The sequence below is a fragment of the Colias philodice genome, chromosome 19 (assembly GCF_061535455.1).
Source record: "Colias philodice isolate Cphi_HAF_F1 chromosome 19, ilColPhil1 Martin Lab GWU primary, whole genome shotgun sequence".
NCBI classification, from domain to species: Eukaryota; Metazoa; Arthropoda; class Insecta; order Lepidoptera; family Pieridae; genus Colias; species Colias philodice.
In genome coordinates this window covers 5385816-5409647 of record NC_143104.1, presented here as the reverse complement: position 1 = coordinate 5409647, position 23832 = coordinate 5385816, and the positions used below count along the sequence as shown (strand labels likewise).

The following is a 23832-nucleotide window of genomic DNA, read 5'->3' as shown; positions in this document are numbered from 1 at the left end:
ATTCCTTGTGCACAATTAACGATAACACCCTGTTTTAAATGATGTTGCTATAGTCTTTGGTGCTCATTTCCTTCTTATTTGACAATTCTTGTCATTGTCATATTTACAATTTTACAAACTGTCAATTGTTAAAGTTTCTCATGATCGTACCAGCAATACTTAATTTGTCTTATTTTTGAAAATCGTTGTATAGAATTAATATATGTATGTTTTTAAATCTAGCATTGTAGTGTCCTTCTTGCATCTGGTTTGAAAATCGAAGATGTTGAGTGTTATACGGAAGTCACCAACTCTCATAGCTAACCTTCAAAACAAACTAATATTTCCCGACAAGTTCAAAGGCACTGTATTAGAGAAATGGGCAAATTATTGGAAGAATCTTGTCATAGATTATAAACAGATGTTACAGGATTTAAGAACTGATATTCAAGATGAATCTAGAAAAGCATTAAAATGGTGTAGTGGTATTGCTGCAGCTTATGCATTAGCTAAAAATAATCCATCCGAAATTGATTTTAAAGACAAAGTTACAAATACTACCAATGAAGTAATCTTAATAAGTGAAGAATGTAGAAATGCAGAGTCGATTGATCATTTAAGGTTCATTCAACAGTGCTACAATGAAGGGGTACTACATTACATAAGTTTGGGAGTAATATCTTTCATGTATACAACAGAATTAAACAAAGAATGTGACTTGTATAAAGCACATTGCTCTTACTTAAAGCCTACATATTCAAATATTTTATCAAGGATTGTTGATGTTGGTGTTATGGGTAGGTGGTGGAATCTGCACATTAAAACAACAAATTTTGATGTTAATGTTTAGTTGAATGAGTGAAAATAGTTTGGTCAATAATACACAGTAGTTAAAGAAAATGTTTTATTTCTTTCTTCTCTATTGAATCTTAATAAGTGATCATTATAAAATAAGATCATCTTGCAAATCACCTCATGCAAAATCTATGCTAAAACAAAAGTCTAAAACAAGCAATCATTAATACTATACTTGATCCACTGTTTAATTATTAATACAAACCCTTATGTATTATGTGTAAGGCATCGGATAATATTCAACATCATAAGAATTACTTGTTAACTAGTCTAAAAGTATTAAGTGATGTAATTCCACAAAAAGTAAAAAATTAAGTTCAAACTTTTTCTATTTATTTCAAATAAAAATTATCCTTTTTAGAAAAATCAAATGTGAATAGAACAAAACCATCTATTTCAATGAATCAATACAAAAAAAAAAAAACAGATTTTTAAATCAATCTTTCTAGTTTCTATATAATTGTTTTAATTGCCTTCTAACATATGCACAATAAAATTATGAAAAAGAGATGTAAATTTATGTAACATAATATTTATTATTAAATAAGCAAATGATATGATGAATGAGTTTCATATTTTTATTCAATTCAACATAATAAGTACTAAAAAGAGTTAGAAAAAAGTAGCTTTTATATTTAATTATTTAGATATTTTCAGAAATTTATAAGCCTTTTGTCTGATATTGATTTTTATTGCTATACAGAATTATAACAGTTCCATGCAACCACTGTTTTACTAATTAAACTAAACAAATATTTTTATTAATAAAAAATTAAAGACTAAAAAACCAATGTTTGAAGTAATTTATTTTTAATGAAAGAGTTATTAAAGCCCGGATTGTAACAGAAATATCAATTTTTATAAATTCCAGAAAGATAGAATAATAATTAATTATTGATTACTGTGCACATGTAAAAAGGTAACAAAAACTAATAAAAATATTTTGAAGTGCCCCTAAGCAAATAACTAAACTAATAAATTAAGTTACGATTCTTCTAAAAACATATACAAAATATATTTTAATGATTGCATTCATAATGAGAAAATCAATTCTGAGTATAAAAATAAACAACTTGTTGATAACAAACTTAGTTCATATAAAGGAAAAAAATTGCAATACTAAAAACAAGGAAAACCACACTAAAATAACTAGAAAATAAGAGAGAGATGGTGTGTTGTATTCAAGTCACACCACTGAAAAAATAAAACATTATCAAGTAAATTTATTTTTTGATGCTTTTCAAATTAGCCAAAGCAGAAAGTAGAGTGTTATCATAGGTGAATGTTGCTATTGAACAAATTATATAGTGATAAATATCATAAATTTCAAATACATGTTATACAACATACTCCAACAGTATAATATAGGATAATAAACCTTATCAATATTGTTACATCTTTAAAATGGTTGTGCTTTTAAATGAATTGTATATGAACACCCAAAGCTTCTTTAATTAAAGCTGATTCGTAAGCTATGTTAACATTGAATTTACACTATACAAATACAAAGTGATACCAGTATTGTGAAAAATAATAGAAAGGTACATGAAAACATTTTCTATCACAATATTTCAGACTTTGCTTACTATCGTTATTATAGACGTGATATTTTCGAATAAATAATAATCATAAGTTAACATGTACAGTAAAAGAAACCAATTATTAAAATATTGCATTTCACAGCAACAATTTTACATCACAGATAAGTATCAACAATGTTTCTATTTCATAAACTATAGTCTAATGAATGTATGATATAACTACAATTAAAACAAATATCAGTTCTCTTCTGAAAGCATAACATATTATTCCTAAAAAAAAACAAAAGGTTAGAAAAACAAACTTAAAACAAATGAACAAGAAAACTGACCATTATTCTCAAAAATATAATAATGATGAATGAATATTGGCATTGGCAATTTTTCTTGGACGCACTACATTTATCCAATGTATACATGATGATTTAGATTTCATAAAATGGTAAATGGCAGTGTGTTAAAACAGTATAATGTTATCATGGAGTCCATATTCAAAGACGCCGTCATAGTCCACCAAATCCTCATCCAAGTAGAGCTCCTCATCAGATGACAACACTATAAAAACGAATATACATTAGATACATTATTATGAATGAGTAGATAGACAAAATTAAAAACGTAAACCTAAGAAGTGTATTAATATTTAAGTATATTTTATTAAGTAACTTAAACTCACTATGTCCAATGATGTCATTAAAGTCCTCATGATCATATAGATCATCAAATGATTCATCCGAGCTGTCCTCAAACACTCTATCCACAAAGTCGGGACGCATGTGAGGATTGCTAAGGTCTTCATGTAGGTTCACAGCCAAAAGTTTGTGTGTTGGATTATCCTACAATATGAAGAGATGATTAAGAATGTTTTAATCTCTATATAATATAGTCAGGATACGTTATGATAAAAAGTGAATTCCCATGTCCCCTAGTGGGGTGAGGGGCAGATGCATTATACATCTGTTTCACTGATCGATTTTCTTTAGGGACGAGTAGGTGATCAGCCCTCTGTGTCCTGCCAGACCGAGACATTTTTTTCTTTGTCTCCACCGGGAATCGAACCCAGGACCCCTCGGTTCTACGCTCACGCGTCAACCACTGAACCAAGGAGGCGGTCATAATGATAAACAGGGGTGAAAAAGTAACAAGAATTTTTTTCTATAATCAGTCAGATGAATTTCCAAGAGTTTGAAGAACCGGAATCGGATCTATATCTATAATGAAAAATTATTTAAGGCTACGCGCAGACATACAGCGTTCTGCGTTCCGCGTTCTGCGTTCTGCGTTCGTCAGTTCTGCGTTCTGCGTTCTAGCGCACACAGGAGCCGTTCAAGACTTTTGCGTTCTATTTCGTGACTCTCCGCACGTGAAACATGTCTCTCGAAAGTTCATCTTCCGAAGATGAAGCCTTGCTTTTGTGGAGTCTAGAGGAGTCAAAAAAAAGTAGAAAATGTTGGGTACACCCTATCAACACGAAACGAGATGATATGGGAGAATTTAGTATTCTTATGCCTGAGCTGCTTCAAAATGAAGACAGATTTCATATTTATTTTCGAATGTCAATAAATAGCTTCAATGAGTTACATGACTATGTAAAATCTGAAATAGAAAAGCAAGATACCAATTGGAGAAGACGGACCAGCCATAGCGAGAACGCGAGTTCTTTGTAATTCTGTACAGAGAACGCGAGAACGCAAGCGTTCCGAATGACCGCCGCGGTCTAACTGCGTTCTGTGTGCGCCGGCGCTATAGATCCTTCACATTACAAAGAACGCGGAACGCAGAACGTAGAACGCGGAACGCAGAACGCTCTCTGTCTGCGCGTACCCTAAAGTTGTAAAAGAAGAGTTATTTAGAATAGGCATTAAAAGTGTAAGTGGAGTAGCTTCCAATCACCTATTTACAATTACCCTAAAAATGAATCCCTATTTCTCTTGGTCACAACAACATGCGTGACCGACTGGATCAATTTCAATAATTATTTTTTTGTTGATAGACATAAAAAAATAAGAATTTTGTGTGGGGTACCATTAACACTATGTAATCAAGTAACACAAGTCAAGTACTTGATAGTAACATACATAACACCCATGTTTACACAAAAATAACTAATAAATAAAAAAACACGTTTAAAAGACAATACCATGAAACTGTATTGCCAGTTGCCACTGATTGAGTTTAAAGGAGACTTAACATAGATAGATACAGATGAAGCTAATAAAAAAATTGGTGGTAAAGTCGGTTTACTGACGATAGTTGAACGTGACAACGTCCGATTGTGCTTCATTGTCGTTCGTTCCGCGTTCTCGCTTGCACTTCAACCCTTACATGGAACGCCTCAGAGCGAGGTACCGCCGCATGAGTCATAGTTTTTCGTGCGTGCAGCCGGCTCTATCGAATTATAAGACGTTGTCACGTCAAAAATATAACGCGAATCATGTAAAAAGAACGCTGGATGAAAGTGATGGGGTGTGTATTGGCATGTATCGAGTTTAACACGAAAGTTATTTGCTGCTTATTTTATTTTTGAAGTAGGCTCTCGAGTCGTGGCTTCGCAACTACCTATTTGTTATTCTTATACCACCTCATAACACCAAATAGACCAATAAATCGCCAATGCGCAGCTTAACCGTCAGCGTTCTTTTTACATGACGCGACCTATACATACAATCAAGATAGATGTGCCATCAGCGCAGGCCGAAGTTCCCGCCAGTCGCAGCAGCAGGAGCCTCGGGTGCGCGTCCAACATCTTCGCGGCCGGCGATATCACCTCCTCCGTCACACTGTCGCATCCGCACAGATCTATCTCCTGTTTCATCATAAATAATAATAATAATAGTTTAAAAAAACTAAAAAAACACGCTTTTTATAGAAACCGAACTAAAAAATGGAATAATTTTATCAAATTAGTGTATTGTCATCGGTCCTCAATAAATCTACAAAGTTTGAACGAAACCTGGCCGTTTAAAGTGGGTCAAAATCGCGCCCAAAGAAGTCGGTTACAAACAAACAAACATACAGGTGAAGCTAATATAAAGCGTGTAAAAAAAAATGTGTGCGTGTACTAGTGTACACACGTAAGAAGTTAAACTTCTTTATGACCTAATTTTTCAAAAAAATAATTTAGGCACTATATGCAACTTTACAGAAATACGTCAATCACGCGTGGTAGAGATAAAAACAAGATGGCGCGTAACGAAAAAATGTTACACTAAATTTTTTTGCAACCCCGATAAAGAAGTTTCACTTCAATTAAGTAATTTTAGATCAATAAATCTAGAAGGCATACTTCTATTTTATGTTTTGTAAATAAAGGGTATCTGTATTTTAGACATCTATTTATGTGAAAGTGTACAGTGTGTTTTGGGAGTATTATTATAAGCTTGAATTAAAAATAAGGATCAGTGAGGTTGACTTGTAGCATTGCTATGGCCTAAGGGAAAAGATGTGTGTTCGAATTTCGCCTCAATAAATTTAAATCAAATCATTAAAATTGTTCAATCATTTATGAAATTGAAGTTTAATTGGTGTTAAAATAAAAAATTGGTTGTCTGTAAACTCGGTTTACTGATGATAGTTGAACGTGACAACGTCCGATTGTGCTTCTTAGTCGCTCGTTCCGCGCTCTCACTTGCACTTCAAGCCTTACATGGAACGCCTCAGAGCGAGGTAACGCCGCCCATGTTTATTCGTGCGTGCAGCCGGCTCTATCGAATTATAAGACGTTGTCACGTCAAAAAATACAACTTACTTCAAGGTAATGACAATTATTCAGTATAGCGGTGAAAGGTGACGCGGTGATGGTAGAATTGCCTCGCGATATCAGCGTTTGCAGCCGCTTGAGTTTAGCAATGGCCGCCATACCCACGTCGCTGACCGCCGCAAGATACGACACGTTCAGGAACGATATAGATGTGCAAGCATTACACACGGCTATCAAACCCTCGTCACCTACACCTGTAATAATATGCGATTAAATTGCTCCTAATTACTTCACACTTATCTACATGCAATGTGACAAATTACCTTGATCCTTGACTTGTCTTGTGAGATGACAAAAATGAAACAATTTGTTATTTGTAAATAAATTAAATTTGAATATAAACAGTATACACACCTGGATACGAAAAGCTCTTTCTTGAGTTACAACTTGAAATATTGAGAGATTCTAGCTTTTGACAAGTCTGTGCCACTTGTTTCAATACCGCGTTATTTATGTATATATTCCGACTTAAATTCAGCCTCTTCAGTTCAGTTAAATTGGCAATTGATTCGCAAAACGCTTCATTACCTATTGGTGTTAAGCATTCTCCTACTGAGGTATATTCACTGAGTGAAAGCTCTTCTAATTGCGGCAGTTTATTTAGAATTAAAGGTATTATTTTCCACATAGTGACCGGACACACATCTAGTTTCAGAGTGGTGAGATTTGGTAAAGTGACCATGGCTGAACTGAGCACTGTGCCTTGTAAGCTGTAGCAATTATAAAAAGAAAGTGAGGTTAATTTCAGAGGTTGTGATGCTGTAAGGAACAGTCCAGTCACATGGGTGTTATGAGTAACAGTCAGCTTTTCTATACTTGTATCATTTTTTACCACATGGACCAAACTTGAATCTGTGAGCTGTGAACAAATAGAATATGCATTTAATACTGTTGATTATTTCAGACACAAATAGTGAGAAAAGAAAGAAAGAAAGTGAAATAATACTAAAAATATGTAAACAAAATTACCTTATTGCAGGAAATGAATGAGATACATTTAAGTTGCTTGCAACCATAAATTAATGGGTTCCAATTCTTTGTGTGCATTCCAACCACCTGAAACATTAGAAATAGGTTTGCAATTGACTGTAATATAAATAAAATAAATTCTAGATATAGAATTTATAGCTGACCAACAAATAGAGATAACCATTTTTAACACACTTTTATGTGTAACCAACATGTTTGTATGTAAATGACTCCTTCAGACTCAACTTTGTGAATTGATTTCTTGAATTATGAGTATACTAGCTTACCGCCCGCGGCTTCGCCCGCTTTGTCTAAAACCCAATAAATTATATACTAAAACCTTCCTCTTGAATCACTCTATCTATTAAAAAAACCGCGTCCAAATCCGTTGCGTAGTTTTAAAGATTTAAGCATACAAAGGGACATAGGGGCAGAGAAAGCGACTTTGTTTTTATACTATGTAGTGATTATTTAATGATGAAATCACCACTCACTTTAACCTCTTCCAGGTTGGGACAGAACTTGCCAACAGTGTGAGCAGTGCGATCATTCAGTGCAGACCAATGATGGTCAATATGTAGACGAAGCAACGAGCTGCCGAAGCGTTGCAATACGCGTCTCAACACTGCTGTCGTGAGTTTCATACCCGCATGTTGCCACCAGGACGTCTTGAATGTGCGAATACCTTAAAATCGGATATAATAACCATGTTAGAGCTGGCGCGCACGAGCAACTTTGTCTCCGCAACTATTTTGTCTCCCCCATCAATTTGTATGGGGAGTTGCGTCGCTACGTGCGCGCACTTTCATACTAGCCCATAGGCGGGAGAGACAAAATAGTTGCGGAGACAAAGTTGCTTGTGCGCGCTAGCTCTTAGATGAAATGGAATCTAAGAGCTAGCGCGCACAAGTTGCTGGTCTTGAGTTGCTTAGTATAAATTACTGCGTCCATCTAAATTTAAAACGGACTTATTGCAGATGTGTTGTTACCTATAGTGTTTTGTTACACATTTTTATGCAATGTTTAATGCAATATTTTTATCAACACAAGTTGCAAAACTCTTACTCACCCTGTAAATATTCATGAACCATGTTTTGCCATTTTTTGCTTACTCTTTCGGATCGTATAAGATCTACAATAGGAACATAACCAAGTATTTGCGTCAGGCAATCTCTATTGAGAACATCCAACATATTGTATGAATCATCTTCCGTTTCCTCTTCAGTATTCTGTAAAATAATTAACAATATTATAATTATTTTGGCAAGGAAAGATTAAATAAATTTAAACATATTCTAATATTGTCGTCTGAAATGATTTAAATATTTACCTTTGAAGTGCTTTGTGTATTTTCTGCATTTTCAACTGTCTCTGTTTGTTCAGACTCTTCTGTAAAAAATAAATGCATGAATTTGAGACCACAGTATTACCATCCTACAGTATGGCGACGAATGTACTTGTGCAGAGAAACGGAGGGGAACTGGCGGGGGGTCGGGCGACGCGGGCCGCTTAATGCAATCACGCTGACTTTGCATTAACTATCGCGAAAGGATGACGCAGTCGTATTTTTTGTGTAATAATTTTATTATACATAGGTACTTACATATTCTATTATGACGCGCAAAAACTGTTCCGTTTACGGATGTAAATCTACATTGAAATCCCAGAAGGAAACAATATTTCAGAAAGATTGTATTAATTGTATCTGTTGAATTAAAATCAAAGCTATGTTTAAGTTGTCCTCATTATTTTCTAATCAGATTGTACATCCCAATGCGAATGCATTACTTAGTTAAATGGTATAATATACAATTAAGAACATCCAAAAATAAAGTGTCCACGTAAATAATATTTAGCAGTGCAATATCTGTAATTATATATTTATGAACAAATAATTACATCAGATTTAATAATCGCAATTATTTTGAATGTACATATGAATAAATGATTTCATCATAATATTAATAATCAAAATTGTTTTATTTCCCATTTGTTGCAACCCTAGCGTATTTTCGTGTGGCAGCGTAAGTACCTACGCTGGCGGCGGCATCGCGCGACATCAAAGGCGATTCCTTACTGTAGGAAATAATATTGTAATACTGTGTTTGAGACAGTTTAATCATGATTTATGTACAAATAATAATAATATGATAGAGCATACATACTATAAAATTATTGATAAAAATTAACACTATTAAAACTATTATAAAAACTACTACCTAGATCGAAAGAAAATATATATATGTATATAAAAAAAAACTGCATTGAATATCATGCAGTAGTTTTTATTTATCATTTACATATTATTTTATGATCCCCATATTATACTATGGGGTTTGTATTCCCATTATGAGATTGAAATTTGAAACAAGTTGTTATGTTGATTAATGATTATTTATTTTCACAGTCACATTACAGTCAAACAACTAACAAGGTGAAAAATAACAATCGAAAATTAACCGTTATTTTTGAACTCTGGAATGTCACCTGCGTCACAGATAGTGTTGCCATAATTAAATTCATATAAATAAGAAACGTCACACCACCCCCCTACGAAGCCACAATACAATTATATAATATTACTAGATTTCCGCCCGCGCCTTCGCCCGCTTTTTCAGAGAAAACCCCGCATAGTTCCCTTTCCTGTGGGATTTCCGGGATAAAACCTATCCTATCTCTCAAGTTGGATCGAACTGCACATGGTGTGCGAATTTTATTATAATCAGTTAAGTGGTTTAGGAGTGCATTGAGGACAAACATTGTTACACGAGATTTATATATATTAATCCATCAGTCCTCGGAATCACAGACACAATAGAAAATCTATTGTGTCGCGCCCCGATCGGGGCTTACGGTGGTCAATGGGTTAAGATATTTTGCACACAAACAATTATTAAAAATAATAACAACGCACCTGCATTTTGTTCTGATTCATTCTGTTTCAGAGTAGGCACAATGTCCCCACATTCACCGCGGGGCTTCCAGCGTACCCTCCCATCAGTATCTTCAGCAGGCTGATGCCAACTGTCAGCTGGTGAAATTCTGAGATGTCGCCCACGAAGTATTTTTTCATAAAGTGGCGCCGTCAGTGCTCTAGTAAGAAAACAAAGGTATTTCAATTTAATATTACACTAGCGGTCCGCCCCGGCTTCACCCGTGGTACCTACATGTTTATGTTTTTTTTTCATAAGAACCATCCTCGTACTTCAAGGAATAGATTCCGCAGCGCACGCGATGACAGAATTTTTATTAAGGAATTTTTTACACCTTGGGTTACATAATTGCATTTTTGGTAAGGATCTCTAAATTTTTTTGAAAATGCAATATAGCCTATGTTGCTTAATGAAGACGCAGCTTTCTAATGGTGAAAGAGATTTTTAAATCGGTCCAGTAGTTTATGCGTGAAAACCATACATACATACATACATAATTACAAACCTTTCCTCTTTATTATATTAGTATAGATTGCTTAGCTACAAACTAGTCTTTGTATAGCAATATTTATAAGCATAATATCAATAAAAGACAATAGGAAATCATAAAATCATGTATGTACTTACTTGTGAGCATGAGCTGGATCACTATATGTAACAAAGGCATAAGTAGGTGTTGGAACTTTGTTAGGTCCTTTGTCTCCCATTCTTAACCAGCAACTTTTAATAAAACCATATTGAGCAAATATACCAAATAGCTCTGTGCGTGTAGTCTGAAATATAAACATATCAGTGTACCCACAAACTTGTGAAAAAACATATTACATGCCCCATGACATGTGTTATTTTCTACTACCTGAATGTACGAAAATAATTCCTTGAATGAATTTGAATAATACTAAATCCCAATGAACATCATTTACTCGATACATATTACATGAAAAACACATATGAGATATACCTTTGGTGGTAGATTGGACACATACAACTTTCTGATCGGTATTCCATCTTCAGTATGAGTAGGCACACCTGCATAAACATTATAATGTGTTGTATTGAAATTTGTACTTATTGCGTCTGAAATAAGAAAACATTAATAATTTAAAAAAGTTTTTGTATAAAATTACATAAAATAATAAAAAAATACATACAAAGTTCGCGTCTAACAACTTGAAATAATTCGGGGTCGAAATGTCCATCAGCTCCATCATCATTTTCAATTTCATAAAACATGGCCATATCTAGATACTATCGAATGCAAAATTAATTAAGAGCGCCAACTCTTATTAAATTTTGAACATTATTTTACGTAAAACACAATGAAACAAAGAATTTCGAGAAAAGAACCAACAAAAATCCTGATATTCGCAATTAAACAGTAGGTATCAGCACAGGTATCCCGTATCAGTAGGTATGCTGTATGCTATCAACAACGGTCGTGATTTTTACCTTATGTTGCCATAAAAAAAAGTACATCATAGAACTATATTAAATTTAAATTATTTGGCATAACATAAATGTTAATGTTTAATATAAATAATTTCACAATTAACTTTATATCGAATAAAAGCACATTAGGAGCATTATGTTAAAAGAAAACGGTATTTTCAAAATTCACGTAACTAAAATTCGTTCGGTATGTGGAGGTTGGTTCGTATGTAACAGTGTAAAATTTTTCGATGGAGGGAAAGTACTTGAAATACACTTTAATGTTCTGTGTTGAAATAATAGAGATAGCAAAATGTGCTGAAAGGTGGCTGAAAGGTAACATTCCTATATTATGTGCAATGTTTATGTGTAAAAAAGAAATAGAACTGCACTCAAAGATTTTCTAAAATTCACTTGCTTCGACCGGGAATCGAACTAACTAAAAATTAAAAAATTATACATATATGTTTTGCACCTGAGTTTGCACCAGTAGCGCTATTTTTAATTTAATCACCATAATAACATACACGTTCATACCAAGTTCCCGTGATTTGAGAATAAACGGAAGTCGGGAGATGAATAGATACAAAAGTAAAACTGGTAAAACGTCAATAGTTAATGCCAATTGTTTGTCAACTGTCAATTTATTGTTGTAATTGTTTAGCATTCTAATTTCCGGCTGTGATTTCAGGCATCGCGCCTTATTCGCATCGATTACCTATAAAAAATACATTCCACCATCCACTTACGAGTACGGAGTACCGTAATTAATGTTATATTAAACGACTTATGGAATTAATATGATTGTTTAAACTAGGCTACACGAAGTTAATATTTAATTAAGAAATTATGTCTGATCTGAAAAAGAGGAATAAACCCGCGCCAAGTGTAGAAAAAGATAAAAATGCTAAGGAAAAAGAGAAGCCGTAAGAATAATTAAGTGAAAATTAATTGAAGAAGAGGCAAATGAGAAAGATTTGTTTTGTAAGTAAACGATAAATAAATAGTTCTATTTTTATGATATTTTTTTTTCAGATCGATTAATAAAGGTCTTCCACTGAGGGTGGTATCAAGAGTTGTGGTTATAACTTCTTTACTTATAGTAGTGTATTTCACTTCGAAGGATGAGGGAATTAAAATCTTTGCCAAACAGACTGATGTAATCTCAGGAAAAGCACAAGTTCTGAAATGTTCTATGGAATACATGAAGGAAATAGACACATTCGATGGTTGCTTTCCACGGCAATGTAAACGATTTGTCGCCGATACAGTTGTGTCATCTGTTGAAGTAGAAGGTCTCTTAGCGATTGCCAAAAAAGGTTTAAAATATGGCCGTTCCTTTGGTGGAGCCTCAGTGATTGATTTACATACTGGAGCACTTTCTAAAGGAGAGGTCTTTATAAATATTTATCAATCTTTAAGCATGAATAATTTATTTACTAAAGAGGATTTTAATTTATACAAGGTGTGTTAAATTTTAAATATATAATTACACTTAAAAAACATAAGTATATTTTTTTCTAATTCTTTAATTACTTATTTTAGGTTGTAAAAGAAAAAGTTAGACACACAATAGCTCATCATTTTGGTGTGGTACCAAATAAGATATATTTAACATCACCTACATTTATATCAGAAATTACTTCTAAACAAGCTGTCACAAAACATGATGAATATTGGCATGCCCATGTAGATAAAGTATGTACTTACAAGTGAAGGATTTTTTCTAATTTTTTAATTACTCTTTCATTTCAATTCAAAAGTGAATAAAATTTCATGAAATTAACAGCAAAATGATTAATGATAGTATTAATTTTTCAGGAAACTTATGATTCATTTCACTACACAAGTTTACTTTATCTAAGTGATTATGGTATTGATTTTGAAGGAGGGAGATTTGTATTCATTGATGAAAAACATAACACAACTATTGAACCAAGAAAAGGCAGGCTGAGTATATTCACAAGTGGCCATGAAAATTTGCATTATGTTGAGAAAGTTAAGTCAGGGAAAAGATATGCTATGACCATTGCTTTCACATGTGATGAAAACTATGCCATTAATGATCCAAGCATTGAAAAATATAACATTCCACAACCCACTCCAGTATACTATAGTGCGTAATATTACTTAATTAGGAGTTTTGTACAAAGTAAAAATATGTAAATTTTTTCTGGACTCTTTTTTTCTCTTGTTCATCTATCATATGTTCACCCCTCGCCCTCGGAGCCACCTCTCTGTTAATTGCTCCGACAATTAACAAGCCTAGTTAATTGCTCTGAGACTCACCCAAAGAGTATAGTAACCTTAGAATAATTACACATAGAAACCAAGTCCGCGCGCCCATTTTGAAGCACCTTTATTGGAGCCATAAATGGCTCCAAACGCCGGGCCGCTACGTAGTGTTAAACGTGAATGCAAGCCGAACGTGTCTCGCGAAAAAAAATTATTATGACGGTTTGTGCAGTCAAATTGTGTCACAACACATCTGAAAAGCAAAAGAAATGTGATAACATCACTTTTCACAGGTAAGCTTTCAGAATTTCATAGTATTTTGTAGTTAAATATGTCAAAATAAATACGTTCCAATTCTATACTCAGTGTTGCCCGATTGTGAAAATATTTTCCCATTTTAACTGACTAGTTAATTTTAAAACAGTTGTTATCGCTGTTTTTTAATATAGGTGTTTGTGTTAAGATATCATATGGGTACCTGAAAATGTGTTACTTGAAAGTTGAAAAGTAAACGAAATTTTTTTTCACACTTGTTAAAATGACAACATATAAGATTACAGGTAAATTAGCTTGGAGAAATTTTTGCATATGTAGTGGTGTGTATATTACTCAGATCTTAGAGCGCGTTTCCACTATATCGTTCTGGCCTATACAAAAATGTTTCGATATCCTAACATTACTATTTAATTTTATACTTATTTCTAGCAACACTTTTGTTTTCAATAAAAACAAGTTTTTATTTGAAAGAAAATGGTTTTGACTTTATAAAAAAAATATATCATTCAATTTCACCAATGAATAAGGAATCACCTTAGGGAATCACATTCCTTAGTCATTGAATTTCACGTCCTTGAGCAAACGACAAGGCGACTACCGTGAAACAATAAAATATCGTGTCCATAATAATTTGTTTCATAATTAATATTTGACCATAATAATTACGAAACAAAACAAATAAATAAATCGTCACTTGATAGTGGAAAGTGGAAACACGCACAAAACCAGAATAAAATACTCTCGGGACATTGACGTGAATACATGTAATAAGTCAGCTCCGTATAAATAAAATGAAAAGTGCGTGAATTAGTGGCTGTATAGAAAAGCTTTGTTGTTAAATAGATTTGGAATATAAAAAGTGATTTAGTTAACAATTTCAATCATTAAAACACAAGAAAAAACTAAAGTAAAATCATCTAAATGTGTGTGAAGTGTCGGTAGTTAAGATTTGTAAAAGAAAAAAAGTTAAAGTGACTGACGGTTAACGAACATTTTATGTGACATTGTCGGACAATTAGTGTTGGAAGTTAGAAACTGAACGTATTTTCGAACTTACATCTTAAAGCTGCCATAGTATAGTGGTGCACAATACACGTAACGACTGATCGATACGAAGTTCAAATCATCATTAATACTTTTTTTTTTTTTTTTTTTTCCTATTAAATCGACTTTTGTAATTTCTCATATTTAACTGAATTTAAGTTTGGAACACCTATTGTGTAGGATTTTTTTTATTTTTTTTAAAGTCCTTCCAATTTTAACATGGCAACACGACTAATGGAATGTGCAGGATGTCTGAACGTAATCGAATCAAGAAGGTATCTACAATGCTGTTCATGTGAATCAACTTATGATCTCGCCTGTGCTAATATACCTGAAAAACGCTTTTACAGTGCTATGACTCAAAAACATAAAAGCGTCTGGAAATGTCAGGCGTGTAAAAATAAACAGCCTAAAGTCGATAATACCAACACACCTATTCGGGCTGACAAACCTGAACGCAATTCAGGATCTTCTAGTGATGATGGTACTCCAACTATAACTAATACCAAAAAAATCGCAAAGCAGTCTCAAATCACCTCACAAATTGATTATTTATCTGAGGAACACATAATTGCAAGCATAAGCGATCGTGTTCTTGTCGCTTTAAAAAAAGAAATACAATCTACAATATCCCAGGTAGTCAGAGACGAACTGAGTACTATTAAGGAAGATCTGCAGGATCTCAGGAAGTCAGTAAGTTTTTTAAGTGACCAATATGACGAAATGAAGTCAAGTGTTGCTAACGTTATACAAGTAAATAAAAAACTTAAGGAAGAAAACGAAACACTGTCAACACTTGCTGCAGATATGGCTGAAAGATTGAATGTAATCGAACAAAACCTGCGGGAAAACAACCTGGAAATACACGGAGTTCCCGAGTACAGTGGTGAAAACGTTTACAATATTATGAAACAATGCGCACAAGTCGTCGGTTACACCTTGGATGAATCTAATATCATAAATTGCACTCGAGTTGCAAAAATAAACAAAAACTGCAACGGCACGCACAATAATAGTAAAGTTTAGGAATGTAAGACTTCGTGACGAATTCTACTCGGCAGTACATAGATTTAACAAATCCAATCCTAAAGACAAACTCAATACATCTCTACTGGGAATCGCAGGTGATAGAAAACCTATCTATGTGGCCGAACATCTCTCACCAGCTAATAAAAATCTTCATGCTCTCACTCGTATAAAAGCGAAGGAATTCTCTTACCGTTTCGTATGGGTTCGTAATGGAAGAATTTATGCTAGAAAAGATGAACATACTCCTTACATATTGATTAAAAATAAAGATTCTTTGCATTTAATACGCTGATTTGAATATAATAAATGTTACTCTACGTTGGATTATAATAATTAATAACTTTATACATAATGGCTATATCAATTTTTTATCAGAATGTAAGGGGTATTAAGACTAAAACTAATGAATTGTACAAATCTATACTTTGCAACAACTATGACATATTATGTTTAACCGAGACGTGGCTTAATGATTCGATACTTGATTCTGAATTGTGTGATAATAGATATACGGTTGTTCGGAGAGATCGGGACAGGTCGTTTCTAAGTAGATTCCATAAAAATCATGGTGGAGGGGTTCTTATGGCAATTTCGAATGATTTAGAATTCTCAGTCAGACACGATTGGCAATCTTCTTCGCTTGAGGATTTATGGGTTCAAATTAAGATCAATACGAAATTAGTAATTAATCTGTGTACTGTTTATATTCCTGACTATATACCATACTCGTGCTTCAAAGAATTTCTGAATAATTGTGCCAGAATAGTGAATTTGTCATCCGAACATGTAACCTACATTTTTGGAGACTTTAATTTACCGGATATAATATGGAGTATAGATGAAAAACGACCTTTGCATTATAAAACGAATAAATCAGAGGCTATTTACAACTTGCTCCATGATACTTCTTTATTGCAAATTAACTATGTTTTTAATAATAATAATAAATTATTAGATTTAGTCATAACAAATGATCCTAACTCTTTGTCCACCAACATAGAAGAACCGATTAGTCGTCCTGACATACATCATCCGCCTCTAGTCCTTCACTATAAAACCCCACTACCTTCTCTAATTGAGAATATTCCGTTAAATAAACTTTGCTACCACAAAATTGATTATGAATCTTGTATACGCGAAATAAAAAGTTTTGATTGGGAGCATCATATAAATATTCTTGGTTGTGATGATTTTTTAAACTTTTTCTATGAGAAACTTCGCAAAATAATACAAACACATACTCCAAAATGTAAAAGTAAGAGTAATAAATATCCGATATGGTTTTCCACTAATTTAATTAAGTTAGTTAAAAGCAAAAATAAATTTCATAACCGTTACATGAAATGGAACAATCCTCGTGATTATGACACGTTCTCTTTACTTAGGAGCCGTACTAAAAAACTAATTAAAACTTGTTTTATTGATTATTTAGACAACATTGAAAAAAATTTGTCACACAATATTAAATCTTTTTGGAAATATACTAAAACAAAAAAAATAACAAATACTTTACCCAGCAACATGTATTTTGGAGATAGGAAAGCTAGTAACGGGGAAGACATTGCTAATCTCTTCGCTGATTATTTCTCTTCTGTATACTCTGACTGCGTTACTAGTGACTACACACCTAATTTTTCTGGAGCAAATTTCTCATTATCTCATGTTAGGCTCTCGGATCATGACATTCAACGAAGGTTTAAAACTATTGATGTTAACAAATGTGCTGGACCAGACGGTATTCCGCCAATCTTTATCAAGCTCTGTGCTACAGCCCTAGTCAGACCTCTCTCACTATTGTATAATAAATGCCTTTCTGAGGGGACCTTTCCCTCGTTGTGGAAGATAGCTAGAATCACTCCCATTTATAAATCTGGTGACAAAAGTTGTGTATCGAACTATCGTCCAATAAGTGTTCTTAGTTGTTTTGCCAAAATATACGAGAGCCTCGTTTATGAACATATATACGCACATATTAAACATAAATTAAATCCTAATCAACATGGTTTCATTTCAGGTAAATCAACAAATTCAAATCTTCTTATATATACTTCGTATTTGTGTTCCTGTTTTGGGGAGCGGGTGCAGGTTGACTCCCTATATACAGATTTCTCTAAGGCCTTTGACCGCGTTAATCATATTATTCTATTAATAAAAGCTGCTCATCTTGGAATACACGGCAACCTGCACCGTTGGCTGCAGTCGTATCTTATGAACCGATCGCAACTGGTTACTGTATTTGGATACAGCTCAATTGCCTATCACACAAAATCTGGAGTTCCCCAGGGCTCCAATTTAGGACCATTATTATTTCTAATATTTATAAATGACCTTCTACATATAATAGAGAGTAATTGTTTGGCTTATGCTGATGATCTTAAAATTTACCGTGCAATAAAAAGCGTAGATGATTGTAAATTATTACAATATGACATTAATAAAATTCATGATTGGTGTATAGATAATTGTATGGAACTAAATATTAATAAGTGTAAAGTGATAACATTTTCCAAAAGTAAATATAAAATTGAGTTTTCATACAGAATCTCAAATTTCGTGTTAGAAAGAGTTGATCAGGTATCAGATTTAGGAGTAATATTTGATTCGGTATTGTCCTTTAGAAACCATTATGACCACATTTGTAGCAAAGCAAACAGAGCTCTGGGCTTTATACTCAGAGTTGCCAAACCATTTCAATGTCCATCTTCTTGGATTATTCTTTATAACTCTCTTGTAAGAAGCATCCTTGAATACTGTTCGTCGGTATGGTCACCAATATATAATATACATATTGATAGAATTGAGGCAATCCAGCGACGATTTGTAAGATCATTGTGTATTAGATTAGGTTTAAGAAATAGTATTAAGGAGTATGATGACAGACTTTTAAAATTTAACATGAAAAGTTTAAAGAATCGGAGGATTAACTCCGATCTTTGTTATATCCACAGGATTGTCAATGGTGCCCTGCATGAGAATTTATTAGATGAAATAAATATTAATGTTCCAAGTCGGTCCAAAAGGTCCTATAAATTATTTGCCTTGCCAACTACAAAAAACATGGTCTCTCAGAACAGCCCTTTGATCCGAATGTGTAGGCTTTATAATGAGATTTGTGACAATAATGATATTTTCCTATATAATTTGTATCAATTTAGAAATAAAATAGATATTAATTTAAATGATGAATAAAACTCAAGTTAACACTTATAATTAATTTAAATTATTTTTGTTATTTTAATTAATGAGTACTGATATATTGATAAAACATTTGACTTGATAATAATTAATGATGGTATGTAGTTACTGTATTCACTTTTTTATGTTATTGTAATGATTTAAATGTTGTGTGCAGTTTTAATTGGGTCGTAATCTTAATATTGTTTAATTTAGTAAGTTGATGTAAATGTTCTTGGATTATATCCTGTAACTGTGCCTTATATAAATAAATAAATAAATAAAACCAGTTTACGCTGTCCGCTGGTGCCACGTGCAGTCGTTTGGTACCGTGAACATAAAGCACACATTTCATTCAAAAATTATAATTATTACGTATAGACCGGGAGATATTGACACAAAATTTCGAGTCATTTGTAACAGGATGGCGGTTATTTTCGGCGGTATGGCGACCATTTGGAATCGTCCGAAAAGTATGGCATGGCGATTTTCGTAAATGGCTGCACGACGATGGTTACCTGTGCAAAAGTTAGCCTGGTACAAATGGTTGAATTGTTTTTTTTTAAATCAACACATTCGCGTCGGTATGGCGGGCTGTAAGTCACACCGGAAAAGTATGGCATGACACTACCGCCTACTTCTTTTTTATGGGCTATCGGTAAATTCTAAAATTTTTGTGTTACAAATTGTTTGACTTCGCTATTTTTCCGACGAGTTCGACTAACGCCTACGCGACTAAGCCGCCGGTACCAGCGTTCACACCATCGTTTTTCTTTTTGTCATTGCGTACTAAGACCCCTGTAGAACCGCCATCCTGTTACAAATGACTCGAAATTTTGTGTCAATATCTCCCGGTCTAGTTAATGTAAAAGTTATACGTATGTTAAATGTGCAAATATTAAAATAAAGTCTCATCTTTTTCAGAGGAGAAACACATATAGTTTAATTTAAAATCCCTTATATATATAAAATAAAAACTAAAAATAAAATGTTGTTTTATTTTATTTGCTGACCATACACTACTACAAACGCAAAAATTTCTCCAAGCTAATTTACCTGTATTGCGTGTTGTTGTTCAAAGGATTCCTACCGACCCTGTTATAGCTGACAAGTGGGTGAAAAATATAAGGCTTAGTCGTGGAGAAGTATATTGGAAGCCAACCAAAAATACACGAATATGTTCGAAACATTTTGAGAAAGAAGATAAGTACATGACACCGGGTGGATTGTGTAGATTGCGTCGAAATGCTGTCCCTGTTAAGGTATAATAATCAAAGCATTATTTAGTTCTTATTTAAACTAAAACTAAGGTGTTTTTAGATTTTGTGACATAAATAAAAATTAATGAAGCAAATGATAATAAAGTTACTTATTTCAGGATTTACATATTTCATGCACAGGCACAGATGATCAATCTGAAGATAATGTGGATGAGGTTTCACCTCTTCATGGGCTATCGGTGAGTGTAGTTATGTCGTTGTTAATATAAACAACATAACTATCAAATGAGTCACATGTGACTCTTAGGAAAATAAATATTTTTGTATTCAGTTAAGTGTTGTAAAGCTATTTAATTTTAGACAAATGTCTTTGTAGTAAACATACATAACTGACTTTTTTTAGAGTATAAATGCTGCTGAAGACAATAAAGAAGAAGTTCCTGAAACTTCAAATAGAAATTTAGTAATTCAAAGTTCATCGCAACCTGTAAGTAATCATCAAAAAGTCCAATCAAAAGTGTTGAATTTGGGTATTTAAAATTTAACTATACATCTTAAAATTGGTAATTTTATTTTTGCACCCAGAATTTGGTTAATATTGTGATCTGAACTTACAAGAATTTTTATTTTACAGAGTACGTCACGCGGTAATTTTAGACGCCCATCAGACGACGAATTCGATTACATATTGGACACTTCTCGTAAGGCTCTCATTCGAAAAAAGTTAAAGAAAAGCACATTACTTAATCTCAAACAAAGAAAAGTTATAAAAACTTTAAAACAAAAGACCCGGCGTCTCCAAAAGAGGAATAAATCGCTCAAAGGAATTTTAAGTGAACTAAAAAAAAAATAGATTCATTAGTAATGATGTATCAAATTTATTGTCTGAAAATGTTTTTGCAGCCGATTTATTCAATAACATGGTAAAAAAAACAAAAAAAGATAAAAAGCGACCTATGCCAAAATACACACCTGAGTTCAGAAAATTCTGTCTAACGTTGCACTACCATAGTCCTCGAGTATATACATACGTTCGCAATACTTTTGATACGTGTCTTCCACACCCAAAAACGTTGTATAATTGGTATCGCAGCATCGATGGATCACCGGGTTTTACGGATGAATCCTTTAAACTTTTAAAATCAAAGTCCCAAAACTCGGACAAAACGTTAATATGTGGACTGATTGCCGATGAAATGGCGATCAGACCACAAAATATTAAAGGAGGTCTGGGAAATGTAGATGTTGGCACCGGCACAACTAGTGATATAAAAGCCTCACAGGCTTATGTTTTTATGCTTGTTTGCCTGAACGAGCGTTGGAAAATCCCTTTGGGATATTTCCTAATTCAAAGTTTGGAGGGAAAACATAAAAAAAATTTAATAAACATCTGTTTATCTAAATGTCACGATGCTGGAGTTAAAGTTGTATCTCTAACCTTTGATGGTCACCCCAGCAATATTTCAGCGATGGAATTGTTAGGTTGTCGGGTTAAAAATCACCTTTAAGCACCCTTCATCAGATCACGAAGTGGCGGTATTTTTAGATCCATGCCACATGATTAAGCTTATCCGTAATCACTGGGAAGATAAAAGGCAATTCCTCGATGAACAAAAAAATGTTGTGGATTGGAACTACTTGGTACTTTTAAATGATTTGCAGGATACAGAAGGACTGAACATTGCGAACAAGCTAACACGAAGACATTTAGAATTTAGGAATACAATTATGAAAGTTAAACTGGCCATGCAACTTCTTAGCAGAAGTGTTTCTATAAGTCTAAAAATTTGTCGCGAAACGCTAAAATTGGACAAATTTGAAAAATCTGCGAGCGAAGAAAATTTTATTATGCTGTTCAACGATCTATTTGATGTTTTTAATTCAAGAAGATTAACACAATACGGATTTTGTAGACCATTGTCAAAAGAGAATAAAGTAAATATTATATTGTAGTTATATACATATAGTGTTTTATGTATTATGCTTTGTTTTAATTCATTTTAACGTTATTATTGCTAATTGGCTACCTTAAGTTATAATTTGTCCTTTGCCTGAAGGTTGCCTGGCAGAGATGGCTTTGAGCCATAAGGCCGCCGTTTGTACATTTTAAATTGTTTTGTTTTATGTACTTTCATTGTAATTTGTTGTACAATAAAGAGTAAATAAATAAATAAATAAATAAATAAATAAATAAATATATTCGAGCTCCTTGAAAAAGCAAAAAAATATACATATCTTAAATTTAAATATAAAAACTACTAGGAAGCGTACGTACCATGAAAATGAGGCCGCTATAAGAATAAAAATTAAGAGTTTTGAGTCAGTCTTAAGTGTTCAAAGTAATAAAGGTTTAAGAGGGATGCTAATATGCATAGAAAGCCTAAAACACTTGTATAATACTCTAGTTGAGGATACAAAAGAAATGGTCTATATTTCTACGTACCGTTTGAGCCAAGATCATTTGGAATTGTTCTTCGGCATGATAAGAATGAATGGAGGGCATAATGACAATCCTAATGTCCTTCAGCTCAAAGGTGCGTACAAAAAACTATTATGTCACATGGAAATAAAAGCAGTCGTAACAGGTAACTGTGTGCCATTAGAAGATATTTCCGTCCTCAAACTCAAACTCAAAGCATTAATCACTACTTCTTATGAACGTTTTGATGATGACGAAGAACAGCCGTACCAAGAGTCAGAAGGACACGCATCTGATGTAGACATTGCTTCTATAATAGAGTCTGGCCAGCCAAAGCTGAACCCAGTAAAGGGCGGCAAATTTAAAAAACATGGACCTGGTAACATCGGCTTTAGTAGGAAAAAAACATTTTGATACTTTTGATATTCTTATAGGTGACCATAGTATATAGGTACATTATGTACACAACACAGCAGGATTTAAACGTTATTAAAGCAAATGATTTGAACCGTTTTCAACAAAACTGACAACTAACTACGCAGAAACGCCATGATGACATTCCCTAATGTGGCCGCTACAAAAAACACTGGGTTCAGCTTTGGCTGGCCAGACTCTAGCTTTGACTGATGATCCTAACTACAAAAATTATGTCGTAGGCTACATTGCTGGGAATGTAGCAAGATCCCTAATGAAAAGAATTAAGTGTAGTTTTTGTATAGATAGCATGCTCACCAATGAAAAATTGTGGTTTCACAAATTGGTCGCTTTAAGGGACAACGGCGGCTTAATTTATGTATCAGAAGCTGTTTACGTAATATGTGGTATAGCCGAAAATTATTTGCGGATGTACATGGCGGAGACAAATAATATAAATAAAACATCAGAGAAAAAACTTGCTTTGAAAATTATTGAAAAACTTGTTGGTAGGACTATTTTCCCTAACGCAAAGGAACATGTTAATGGGAAAAATCAT

At 33.3% G+C, this 23832-nt stretch overlaps 4 protein-coding genes and 1 pseudogene across 6 annotated transcripts; 4 read left to right on the top strand and 1 right to left on the bottom strand.

Annotated features, from left to right (window-relative positions):
* The first annotated feature begins 102 nt into the window (after window positions 1-102).
* LOC149479954 (mitochondrial import inner membrane translocase subunit Tim29) lies at window positions 103-879 on the top strand. The gene has a single exon (XM_089707025.1). The coding sequence runs from the start codon at window positions 263-265 to the stop codon at window positions 827-829; it is 567 nt and encodes a 188-aa protein (XP_089563151.1). The 5' UTR covers window positions 103-262; the 3' UTR covers window positions 830-879.
* LOC149479953 (putative RNA-binding protein EEED8.10) lies at window positions 870-11427 on the bottom strand. 2 transcript variants are annotated; one of them, XM_089707020.1, is made up of 13 exons: window positions 11186-11427; window positions 10996-11111; window positions 10662-10807; window positions 10016-10194; window positions 8432-8490; window positions 8171-8330; window positions 7596-7786; window positions 7102-7188; window positions 6487-6991; window positions 6121-6326; window positions 5038-5178; window positions 3049-3208; window positions 870-2927 (listed from the first exon to the last, which is right to left on the bottom strand). In XM_089707020.1, exons 1-13 carry the CDS (start codon window positions 11271-11273, stop codon window positions 2830-2832), a joined length of 2136 nt encoding a protein of 711 aa, XP_089563146.1. In that variant the 5' UTR covers window positions 11274-11427; the 3' UTR covers window positions 870-2829. The 2 variants fall into 2 exon arrangements, with proteins under 2 accessions (XP_089563146.1, XP_089563147.1); XM_089707021.1 differs by having other exon boundaries at window positions 10996-11063.
* Window positions 11428-12092: 665 nt separating this feature from the next.
* Window positions 12093-13634, top strand: LOC149479952 (2-oxoglutarate and iron-dependent oxygenase domain-containing protein 3-like). 2 transcript variants are annotated; one of them, XM_089707701.1, is made up of 4 exons: window positions 12095-12388; window positions 12498-12927; window positions 13008-13160; window positions 13284-13634. In XM_089707701.1, the coding sequence occupies exons 1-4, from the start codon at window positions 12312-12314 to the stop codon at window positions 13584-13586; spliced, it is 963 nt and encodes a 320-aa protein (XP_089563827.1). In that variant the 5' UTR covers window positions 12095-12311; the 3' UTR covers window positions 13587-13634. The 2 variants fall into 2 exon arrangements, with proteins under 2 accessions (XP_089563828.1, XP_089563827.1); XM_089707702.1 differs by lacking the exon at window positions 13008-13160 and having other exon boundaries at window positions 12093-12388.
* Window positions 13635-13752: 118 nt separating this feature from the next.
* Window positions 13753-22377, top strand: LOC149479950 (uncharacterized). Its single transcript, XM_089707703.1, has 5 exons — window positions 13753-13990; window positions 20302-20482; window positions 20599-20679; window positions 20844-20927; window positions 21075-22377. The coding sequence occupies exons 1-5, from the start codon at window positions 13878-13880 to the stop codon at window positions 21291-21293; spliced, it is 678 nt and encodes a 225-aa protein (XP_089563829.1). The 5' UTR covers window positions 13753-13877; the 3' UTR covers window positions 21294-22377.
* Window positions 15235-16435, top strand: LOC149479951 (uncharacterized; annotated as a pseudogene).
* Window positions 22378-23832: the final 1455 nt, after the last annotated feature.

Bases quoted from the DNA above. Each gene is read 5' to 3' on its own strand.
- LOC149479954 (XM_089707025.1), top strand. From the start codon at position 263: ATGTTGAGTGTTATACGGAAGTCACCAACTCTCATAGCTAACCTTCAA.
- LOC149479950 (XM_089707703.1), top strand. From the start codon at position 13,878: ATGCAAGCCGAACGTGTCTCGCGAAAAAAAATTATTATGACGGTTTGT. The intron at 20,680-20,843 runs GTGAGTGTAGTT...GACTTTTTTTAG, and splicing joins CACCTCTTCATGGGCTATCG to AGTATAAATGCTGCTGAAGA. The intron at 20,928-21,074 runs GTAAGTAATCAT...TTTATTTTACAG, and splicing joins TTCAAAGTTCATCGCAACCT to AGTACGTCACGCGGTAATTT.
- LOC149479952 (XM_089707701.1), top strand. From the start codon at position 12,312: ATGTCTGATCTGAAAAAGAGGAATAAACCCGCGCCAAGTGTAGAAAAA. The intron at 12,389-12,497 runs GTAAGAATAATT...TTTTTTTTTCAG, and splicing joins GCTAAGGAAAAAGAGAAGCC to ATCGATTAATAAAGGTCTTC. The intron at 13,161-13,283 runs GTATGTACTTAC...TTAATTTTTCAG, and splicing joins GGCATGCCCATGTAGATAAA to GAAACTTATGATTCATTTCA.
- LOC149479953 (XM_089707020.1), bottom strand. From the start codon at position 11,273: ATGGCCATGTTTTATGAAATTGAAAATGATGATGGAGCTGATGGACAT. The intron at 6,992-7,101 runs GTAATTTTGTTT...ATTTGTTCACAG, and splicing joins CATTCATTTCCTGCAATAAG to CTCACAGATTCAAGTTTGGT. The intron at 6,327-6,486 runs GTGTGTATACTG...ATATTATTACAG, and splicing joins AAAGAGCTTTTCGTATCCAG to GTGTAGGTGACGAGGGTTTG.